This window comes from Geotrypetes seraphini, chromosome 1 (genome assembly GCF_902459505.1).
Source record: "Geotrypetes seraphini chromosome 1, aGeoSer1.1, whole genome shotgun sequence".
In the NCBI taxonomy this organism is placed as follows: domain Eukaryota; kingdom Metazoa; phylum Chordata; class Amphibia; order Gymnophiona; family Dermophiidae; genus Geotrypetes; species Geotrypetes seraphini.
Window position 1 is genome coordinate 466,218,811 of NC_047084.1, and position 11,315 is coordinate 466,230,125.

Sequence of the window (11,315 nt, forward strand, 5' to 3'; positions counted from 1 at the left end):
TGAATTCTGACAAGAGATTTGCATATAATGGAGGTGACAGCAATGCAAATTTGCCCCATGCATATTCGTTAGGCTCTCCTGAAAACCTGATTGGTTGTTGGCCCTCCAGGACAGGGTTGGTAACCACTGTTTCAAACTAATCACTAGGTTGCTCTCTATTGAAAAGGATGCTGATGCTGATAGCAGTGGGGGAATGTGACGGTGATACTGATGACAGTGGTGAAGGTAGGGTTGATGAATACGTTGAAAGTCCCAGTCATTGGCGTCCTGTTTTCCTGCCCAGAACTTTTATCAGAGCTCCTTTGACATCCTTGTTTCTCATTGTATATATCATAGGATATAACAGTGGAGTCACATTAGTATAAACCACAGCTACTAATTTATCATGGTTTAAGGAATAGCTGGACTTGGGGCGCAGATAGATGAATATCGCACATCCATAGTGAAGAAGGCAGACAGCAAGGTGGGAAGCACAGGTGGAGAAAGCCTTGCGCCTTCCAGCCTCAGAACGAATCCTCAGAATGGCAGCGACAATGTAAACATAAGATATAAGGATCAAAATGACGGGGACCATGAGTATCAGGGAGGAGACAACCAACAAAGTTATCTCAGCAACAGCATCGGGGCAGGTCAAGCTTAACACTGGAGGGATGTCACAGAAGAAGTGGTTTATTTCCCTGCTACCACAGATTGGCAACCTGAAGACACAGGTAGTAAGCACAAAGGATAGAAGAACACCACCTATGCAGGAACCGGCCACCAGACCGACACAGACCTTGCGATTCATGACAATCAGGTATCGCAGTGGATTGCAAATGGCCACATAGCGGTCGTAAGCCATAACGGTGAGGAAGAAGCACTCGGCACCCCCCAAAGTCACAAAGAAATACATTTGTGTCACACAGCCCACAAAGGAGATTGAATTCTGGGGAACTATGAAGCCCATCAACATTTTTGGAACAATGGCCAAGTTGTAGAAGATTTCCACGGAGGAGAGACTGCAGAGGAAAAAGTACATGGGAGTATGTAGTCTGGCATCTGTTAAGATGAGGGTGAAGATGAGTAGATTTCCAGCCAGGGTGACCAGGTGCAGAGTGAGGAACATGATGAAGAGTGGGAGGCGCAGGTCTGGGAGGCTAGAGAAGCCAAGAATTATGAAGTCAGTGCTAGCAGTCTGGTTGCCACGGTCCATGGATGTCTTATGTGCTCTTTGAAAGGTTAGGAAAAAAATGGATAATAGTAAACATATCACAAAGGAGAAGGTGAAGAATATCAGCAGTTAATATTTCTAAGAATACTGATTTGAGAATGTCATGTAAGTTTATGCCCCTCCCTCAGGTCACATACTTATAGAATCACACAGACTCAAGTTTTGAAGCTGGCGGTCAGTGAATTTTTAAATGCCAGCCTTGAATATGACTAGGCAACAGTGCTGAATAGTGTTTACTGTTCAGCACTGGTTATTAACTATAGCAGCAATACTCGGCTGCTATATGGATAGCCTATACATTTTACTCGAGGACTGCTATTGAGTTAAAGGCAAGAGGAAGGGGGGGAAGACTGATAGAGAATGTGGTTGGGTGAACGTAATAGAGGTTATGTGATGGGTTATTTTTTATTTTTATTGAAATATTTTCATAATGTTACATTGACATAATTAAGATATGGATCCAAAAGTAATTAATATACAATCATAATAAATAAACCATTTAAGGTAGATATCCATCTAGCTCACAATATTTGGAAGAAGACAACTCAATAGTTTAAACAACAATCAAAAAATAGGTAGGAAGGAGGGGAAACCTTTCCCCCCTTCACAACCTATTTAAATACAAATGGCGCTACTTAAGTATTAACCCCCATTGAAAATAGAAAATAAAACAGGTCAGGTTTCTTTCCCTTTAAGAAATAATTCTAATTGAAGTGGATCCCAAAAAACATAATCTTTATCTTGGATATTGTGACCAGCCAGGTATGCTCCCTGTTCAGGTCCCAGTTAGGACAGAGAGAAAAGAAATAAAAAAAGAAAACCCGGGGAGGAATTGTGAAGGGACAGGTTGTTTCTGAAGTAGATAATTACATTGACCACCGGGGGAGCCCAAGAGGCCCTTGGAACACTGCCAGGGCTGAAACAGCAGGGCGTTGCCCCAAGGTATATAAACCTGTTTCAGAGAACAGGAAGGGAAGCCAGCTAGGGAGAGGTTTTAAGCCCTTTCTCCCTAGAGAGTCCCTGGAGCCCAGCAGGTGCAACAAACCTATGCCTATGGAGGTGATAGAGTCTGGTCAGGCTGAAGAATTAAACTTTCTGGAAAGTCAGGACATGGATGTGGAAGAATGCCTAACAGAGTGTGCTCCTGAGTTTGTTGAGCCCATGCAGGTGAACTTCACTTCCACTCTCAAGCAGTGAATGAGGTTGGTGTTTCTGGACTGTTTGAAGAAACAATTTTTTCTTTTGAATGCAAGCTAAAGGGGGGATTGTATTTGGGAGAGGTTTTGCTAACACCCTGGGAGGGAATTTTTGAAAGCCGGTCTAGTGGCTTTGAATTTGCAAAACCTATCACTCTCCTGACCTGGCAGTGACTAGAACTGGCCAGAGGCTTGTGTGAACTTTGGAGATACTTGTGCTGAACCTGTGCACTGAACTATATTTTGGTTTGTGTTTTGAAAGCTGTCTGCTTTGGGAAGTAGACAACCCTAAGGCTGGGGTAATTAAACCCTCCGCCACAACTAGAATAGAAACATTGCTGAAAGCAGATTAATGCCTTGATTGGGACTGTTATTTGCTGGTTTTGTTTGTCTACTTTTTGTGTTGCTGTAAGAAGAACATTCTGACAAGCTTGTCCGCTGTTTTGGAAAGCATACTTACCTTGGGACAAATGAGAAATAAAATCTGAGATTATTTTGACTTTGAAGAATAATCGTGTTGACCTTGGTTATTTGGTTTTTTTTTTTTTCTCTTGTGCTTTTTGGTTCCTGTTTGGAATCCAGTCCTGCAGGGTGGCTCCAGGCCGGGCCACACGTCAGGGTGCTATTTTGTGGCCAGCCACTGAGGGTGCTATTGAGCACTGTATGGAGCTTCAGTGGGCCACAATATGCAGTAAGCATTTGCAGGGGAATTAAAAAAAAAAAAAAAAAAGTAGCACCAATTTCAAGGACCTTAGGACGTAAAGCCAAAAAGGCTTTCCTCCTAAGCCAGGGGAGTCCAATGTCGGTCCTCGAGGGCCGCAATCCAGTCGGGATTTCAGGATTTCCCCAATGAATATGCATGAGATCTATTAGCATACAATGAAAGCAGTGCATGCAAATAGACCTCATGTATATTCATTGGGGAAATCCTGAAAATCCGACTGGACTGCGGCCCTCGAGGACCGACATTGGACACCCCTGTCCTAAGCTGTGTGGATTTCGCCACATCGGGAAACATCAAAACCTTATCTCCACAGTATTTCGCCTCTCTATTTTGAAAGTAAAGTTTCAAAATAAGGGCTTTATCTGATTCATTTACACAGGTAATTAGTAAAGTAGCCCGGGTTTGAATCAATTCTTGAGAATCTTCTAAGAATTTTGTCAAATCTAAGTCTACTACACTCAATTGATCTATTCCTCCTTCTACTGGAAATTTTTATTTTGGGGTATGTAGAATAAGTTAGAAAACATCATAGTATCTGAATTAATTACCCCAAGTATCTCCTTAAGTAGGACGACGTGTGTCTCAGTTTTGCCCATAACAAGCCTTCAATTTCCACAGGTAAAAAGCAAAGAAAATTCTAGGAAAAATAAAGAATCTTACCCTATTTTATTTAGTATATCTGTGAACCAAAGTGAAGCAGAAAGGATGGGGATTGTGCATAATAATTCCAAAAAGGAACTTCTGCCTCAGAGTGCTTAGAGACCTGGGTCCAATCCCTCAGAGACCTAAGAAAATCGGAAAGACTTTGGCTAAAATCAGGGGCACAAGAGCACAGAATCGCTTGGAGACAAAAATTAAAAATCTACAAAACTCAGACCAAAGAAAAACGTAAAAACTTCTATGCCCTCAAAATCGGCGACATCTCAACCAACAGTAGCAACCTTTTTAAGCTGGTAAATGATCTATACAATATAGAAACATTTATCGACACACCCGAAGAGCCCTCCCTAACTGCAAACTGCATGGCGGACTTCTTTATCTCCAAAATACAAAAACTAAGGTCCTCCCTCACTGACCCAACAAAACCCCACTGGTGTTACCCCATTCTTCTAGATTTAGACAATTCTAGAGCCGATCTATTCTGGAACACATTCTCACCCATAGACTGGCAAACTTTCAGTAAATACTACAATAAATATGCCAATTCCTACTGCAGACTAGATACCTGCCCCCCTAATGTCATGAAATCGGCCCCTGTCTTTTTTAAGGCCAAAATGCTGACTTGGATCAACTCTCTACTAACCTCTGGGAAGTTCCCAGTTGAACAAGGGCACATTATGATTTTGCCAATTAAGAAAAACACTAAAGAGCCATCTAACAATGCATCCAACTTTAGACCAATCGCCAATATCCCCCTGGTCACCAAAATAGCAGAAGGGATAGTAAACACCAAACTCACCACATACTTAGAAAAACACAATATCTTACATGACAATCAATCCGGTTTCCAATCAGGCCACAGTACTGAAACAATTTTAGCCTCTCTGCTTGATTACCTTCATTAACTATTCAGCCAAGGCTCAAGCGCTCTTATATTGCAACTCGATCTGAGTAGCGCATTTGACTTGGTTGACCACGCCACTCTACTAGACTGCCTAACATCTATTGGAATCTCAGGTCATGTTCTCAACTGATTCCACGAATTCCTGACAACAAGAACCTACAAGGTGTTCAAGGACGACACTACCTCTTACAGCTGGGTCAACCCCTGTGGGGTCCCACAAGGCTCCCCCTTGTCCCCCACCCTATTTAATATCTACCTTGCCTCCCTAGGAAACCTCCTGCAGAGTTTGAATCTCAAATTCTTCATCTATGCAGATGACATCACCATAATCATTCCTCTCTCCTACCTTACCTCAGAGCTACTCAACTCGCTATCTCTCACCCTAAATCAGATTGAACTTTGGATGACAGCGTTTAGGCTAAAGCTAAACCCAGAAAAAACTAAATTCTTCGTAGCATCCCCAAACGACAAAATCAAGGAAACTGCGATACATATCAATGGCCTAGACTACTGTATCGAGCAATCCTTAAAAATTCTAGGAGTCACCTTAGACAAACATCTCTCACTAGAGAAACATACTGACCTAGTGTTTAAAAAATGCATCTCGATACTCTGGAAACTCCGCACCATTAAAAAATACTTTAACGAAACCTCCTTTAGTCTGCTGGTCCAAGCTTCTATTCTTAGCATCCTGGACTACTGTAACATCATTTATCTAGGCGCCTTCAAGAAAGTCACCAAAAAGCTGAGATTGGTCCAAAACACCGCCATCCGCCTTATCTTCGGCCTAAAGAAATGGGAACACATATCCCCCTTCTACCACAAGTTGCATTGGCTGCCATTCGAATCCAGGGTCCTATTTAAGTTCTCTTGTATCTGCTACAAAACCGTATGGGGTATGTCACCTGACTATCTTTACCCCCACTTCAACCTGAACTATAATAATAAGAGCTCCCGCAGAATAACTATATTCGCTTTCCCCTCACTGAAAGCATGTCATCTTAAAAGATTCCTTGAACGAACCTTCTCTTTTCAAGCAGCCAAACTAAACTCGTGGCTCGCCCAAATTATACTTGACGCCTCTTCATACCTCCACTTTAGAAAAAAGCTCAAAACTCTACTTTTCAATGGACCAAATCCTTAATGCTCCCCTCTTCCGCCTTAACGCTCCCCCTCTCCTCATTAGAAAACAGATTGAATTCCCTCCTCTGCATCAGACCAAATCCTCCTCTTCCCCCCCTCAACACGGCCCACCTTTCTTTACTTTTTCCCCCTCCTCCCCCCCCCTCCCAACGATCCCTGTCCCCTCCTCTCTTACAATATGCTTGGCTCCCCCTTCTCACAAATTCTATTGAACTCTTTTACGGTAAATACCATATATGCTCTGTATTAGTCCTTTCTTACTTAAATTGTCAATGTAAACTAGTTTGACCCTTCGATTGACTTGTTATGTACTTCTTTTTCAACTGCACTGTATGTAACTCATCTATTTGTTGTGAACCGCCTAGAACTCCCTGGGTATGGCGGTATACAAAAATAAAATTATTATTATTATTATTATCTGCAGACATTAAAATCTTATAAATTATTGGAGAAAAAAGAGACCTCAGAAAAATCACTCAACTATTAACATATACAGTGTCACACATGTGAGCCTATCACAGTCAATGGTGTCAGAAAAGCTCCACTATATATCCATCAAAATAACTTTCCAAAATGCAGAAGAAACATCCTCCTGACAGAGATTCAAAGGAAAATTGTTCCACTAATTGGCTGAAGTTTTATAGAGAAAAGTACTTAGCTTTACAAATTGAAATCCCAGCTGCTGTCCGTAATGTTCACAAAAGGCTGATTCCCAACAGCGACCTTGTTTCACTAACATACTGTATATTAAATGGAGCAATTTAAGTTTTTAGATGTTATAGAAGAGTGCTATTAAATCTTAATAGATAAATGGAGTCCTGTATGGATGTACTTATCTAATCTAATCAGGATTTCCTAATCACACTTATACAGTACAGGTTCAAGGCAATTTACAAGATAAGAAGCCCATGCAGCATCATGGGGAAATAATTACATCACATTGAAGATGAAGGTTATATTGTTACAAGAGGGGAAAAAGTTACGTTACTTTGTGGAGGACAGCCCTCCCAAGGAAAGTGGTAGAGAGGAAAACGATGATGGAATTCAAAAAGGCGTGGGGCAGAAATAGAGAATCTCTAATTAGAAAATGAAGGATGTAAATTAAAGAACTAAGGCCAGTATTGGGCAGACTTGCATGGTCTGTGTCCCATATATGATGATTCGGTATAAGATGGGCTGGGGTCGGCATCAATGGGAACTTCACTACCTTGGAACATGAGGATGTTACTGGCCAGACTTTATGGTAGATATCCTACACACAATGGGATGGTTGGATAGGCTGGAGTGAGCTTAGATGGGGGGAAGGAATAAAATGTGGACCTCATGGATCTTAACTGCACGTCCTTAAAAATCTGAGGTCTGTGCCACTTATAGGCTCAGCATAGGGAGGGAAAAGCATTAGCATCTGTCAGAGCTAAATTGTCATAGAGGTCTGTCAGAGCCATAACCTATGCTGAGCCTAAAAGTGGCACGGACTTTAGATTTTTAAGTTTCAAGTTTATTGGCTTCTTGATATACTATCTATCATATATATATATATATATATCAAACGGTTTACAATAAAATGCTTTATATAAATAAAAACAGTATTATAAAAAATTAAAAAGGATTTCATAAACAGTACATAAATAACTAACATGACACCAAGAGGATAAGGGGGAGGGAAGTACATCGTAACATCAAGCTTAAAATTAAAATGGAAGGGAGAGGGGAAACACAGTAGGTTAGGGGGGGAAAAGTAAACCTCGTAAAGATGATGATTCTCACGCGTTGAATGCATCCTTGAATAGGAACGTTTTGAGTTTGGTTTTAAATTTTATCAGGGAGGATTCTAGTCTGAGGTCTTGAGGCATAGCGTTCCATAGTAAGGGAGCCATGACAGAAAAGACCAGCGAAGGGCTGGGTCTTCAAACTGTGAAAAGAACAAAGACTGCCAAGGTTTGCCTGAAGAGAAAGAAATGGGCCCAGAAGGAGCAGCAGTGTCGCTGGGCAGAGCAGCCCTGGAGCAGATGGGGTGGTCTGCAACAAAGACTGTGGAGAATCCAGGTATCGAAGGAGGCAGCTCCTGAATGGAATATGGACAGTCCAGTCCATAGATTTGCGAGGCTATTGGCATTACAGGTCCCAATGGCTGTTGTGCTTACTGTGTCCTGTTCACCTGAGTATGCATGAGGAATGGAGTGTGATAATGGTGTTGTGGCCCTGGAGTGGTCTGGAGTGGTCCTGGATATTCCTAATAAGAACATGCAGTTAAGATTCGTGAGGTCTGCGAGGTCTGCGTTTTACCCCTTCCCCTTAGACAGCAACTTCAACATTTGGAACCTAGGACGATAAGAGACTTTACAGTCTATGGCCCAGAAATATAAAAAAAAGAGACAAGTTAATTTAATCATATATTTTTTAATGGGTTTAACCAATAGGCAGACTGGATGGACCATTGAGGTCTTAAACTGCCGTTATTTACTATGTTACTACTACAGTTACATTGTCAAGGAGAGAGTGCAGAGTCACTAAGCTGAAAGGAATTTACAAAATAGATAAGTTTTCAATCTTTTCCTGAAGGTGAGGTAGTTCAGTTCTGTTTTTAAGGATGTTGGAAGGGCGTTCCAGGTTCTTGTAGCAACATACGAGAAAAGGGTGCTAAGTATCCACTTGTATTTCACTCCCTTGGATGAGGGAATGATCAGCTGGTGGGTGTTTATTTTGGTTATGTTGAAGAGGGAGGTGGAGAACATGTGGTTATCTGTTCCAGTGAGTTGGTATGTAGTGCATGGTGTACAATGCAGGAAAGTTTAAACAAGATTCAGGAATTTACAGGCAGCCAGTGAAGCATGCAGTAGTATGCAGAGATGGGGGTCGTTCTTTTTTAAGCCCAAAATCAGCCTGATTGCAGTGTTCTGGATCATTTGGAGCTTCTTCATTTGGGAGGAGGTTATGCCTGTGTAGAGAGAATTGCAACTATTAAGTTGTGTTAGGACTAGCATCTGAACCAGAATTGCAAAGTGGTTGCAATAGAAGTAAGGTTTTGATCAGTTTGAACAGTGGAGTTATTAAAAAGCATAATAAAAAGAATGACAAAGTCCCTAAACATGTAAGTTGCTTTAAGCCAGGGGTGTCCAACCTTTTGGCTTTACTGGGCCGCATTGGTCGAAAAAAATGTTTCTGGGGCTGCACAAACGTGCAAACTCTGCAGCAAGACAGAGGAGGGAGCCGGCAAGATGGTAAACACCCAGGGGCAGCAGAGGAAAACACTGCATCGTCCTCGACCGGGGCTGCACAAAATACTTCACTGGGCCCCAGGTTGGACACCCCTGCTTTAAGCTGTAGAAAGGTGTATGTGTGGTTTTTTCCCCAGCGGTTGGATATTTGGAGTTCATAGGAAAGTGTGGAGTCAAGCAAGATTCCAAACACCTTGGAGGTCTTCTCAACATTTAGTGTCGCACCAGAGGGAGGGTTAGGCTACAGAAGCTTGGTTTTGGTGGAGTTTAGTTTTAGTTTGTTGGAGAGTATCCAGGAGTAGATTTTTTTTTCAATGCTTTTGGAAACTTTTGAAGAGGACTCCCTAGCATCAGTATTAAGTGGGATTAAGAGGAAGATATCGAGGGGGGCGGAGCTTAGCTGCCAACAGGAATGGACGCATGATCTGTTATCTCTCCCTTCCCTGCACTTTGAAAAGCATTTAGTAGATATAAATTTACCTTTTTCAAAGCAAATTTTTGTGTAAGTTTACTACAACAGTATGGCATCTAAAAAACAGACAAATTGTTATGAACTTGTCACAAAATTTGACATTGTGCTCAGTCAGAATCGATCAGATGGAGCAGAGAGTTGTAGGATGTGAAGAGGAACTGATGAAGGCTAAAGCTGACAGAAAAATTATTAACCATCTGGTAAAGGACTTGGAAAAAGCTAATAATTACAGCAGATGGAGTAACATTCATCTGCTAGGTCTTCCTGAAGGTGTGGAAGGTAAAAATGCAATACAGTTTTTTGAGGAGTTTATTCCTAGACTGCTATCACTAAATTTTACCTTCCCTCTGGAGATAGAACGAGCTCATCATGTTCCTGTCTACAGATCTAACAGCCAGAAAGGTCTAAAGCCATTGATCATTTGATTTTTAAGCCTGGCAAATTTTATCTTCAGCTAAGCAATCAAATCTCTAAAATGGCAGGAGAATAGGATCTCAATTTACCCTGACTTTGCAAAATATACAGCATCTATTAGAAAAGAGTTTTTACTCTTACAGCCGCAACTTAGACAGTTGGGAGCAAAGTTCGGATTGTTTTATCCTGCTACTATGAGAGTGTCTATGAATAATAAAATGACCAATTTTGAGGATCCCAAAGAATTAAAAGAATTTCTTGCTAGACAGGATGAACATATGGCTTGATGGGGAAGTGCTTTGAAGTACCGTTTCTTGATGGAGAAGTTGAGAGTGTTAAAGATAGCAGCTGATTTGGATTGAATATGACACAAATGATGAATTGAAATTAATTTATTGTTTAAAACGTTTGCTGGTACGGAAAGTGTGATATATATTGTAGATTGACAGTTGGTAATAGAATCTTTTGAATCCTGAGTGTTGCCAGCTGCCTTAGGTTTATCTTTGTAGATTCTAATATGCACAGTAGTGATGACGTGTGATAGATGCAGTTTTCCTCCGATTCTGATTGGAGAGCATACACGCTGTTCCTGTAACCATAGTATGGTTCTTATAACTTTTTAGATTCCTTTCCAGTTCCAGAAGCTGATTGGAAAGGAATGAAGATGCAGATGGAACTGTTGTAAAGAGGATTTCATTCATATTAATGACTGAGTACTGTAAATTTCTGGATTTGCTGGTGATTGGCTACTGGAGTTTGTTCACATGTTATGGCTATGCCCAGTTTTGGGTGATTGGGCGAGATTTGGGAAGCTTGAATTCATCTGACCTCTAACCGCAGCATCAAGCTCACTGCGATTTTAGTTTTCCTGGGCTTGGTGCATGTTCGTTATGCTTCCAGTAGCCTTTATGCAGGGGAAACGTATTTGATCAATCACTGTACCGACTACGGGTGGCGTGGGAAGAGCAGAATACCATGGTTTCTTTCATGCTGGAATTGTAAGGTGGGCTGCACTGACATTCTTGTGGTGCCTAGACTTTTGAAAGCGGCAGTTATGCTGAGGCCCCATTGGACATGGAAACCGTGAGTTTGAAAGGTGATCACAAAGCATTGTTTGTGCCTGTTTTAACCCTCTGCTATGGCTAATACAACATAACTTATTCAGGAATATTAGTGTCTGCCTCCAATGGATTGGATTTATGTTCTTGTTTACCTCTGTTCTAACATTCAATACATATTTAATATGAAAAGAAAGAGACTGCAAATTCCAGCTAGTTTACACGCTTGTATTTATTGCACTGACTTTGAAACCAAAATACAGCTGCCAGTTTGTAAAACGTTTTACTATGCTGTGTAGATTTAGAAAAGTGTATT

At 41.3% G+C, this 11,315-nt stretch overlaps 1 protein-coding gene across 1 annotated transcript; it reads right to left on the reverse strand.

Annotated features, from left to right (window-relative positions):
- Nucleotides 1-256: 256 nt before the first annotated feature.
- LOC117368267 (olfactory receptor 10J1-like) lies at nucleotides 257-1,192 on the reverse strand. Its single transcript, XM_033961750.1, has one exon. It carries the CDS (start codon nucleotides 1,190-1,192, stop codon nucleotides 257-259), a length of 936 nt encoding a protein of 311 aa, XP_033817641.1.
- Nucleotides 1,193-11,315: the final 10,123 nt, after the last annotated feature.

Coding starts and splice junctions, on each gene's coding strand:
- LOC117368267 (XM_033961750.1), bottom strand. CDS start 1,192: ATGGACCGTGGCAACCAGACTGCTAGCACTGACTTCATAATTCTTGGC.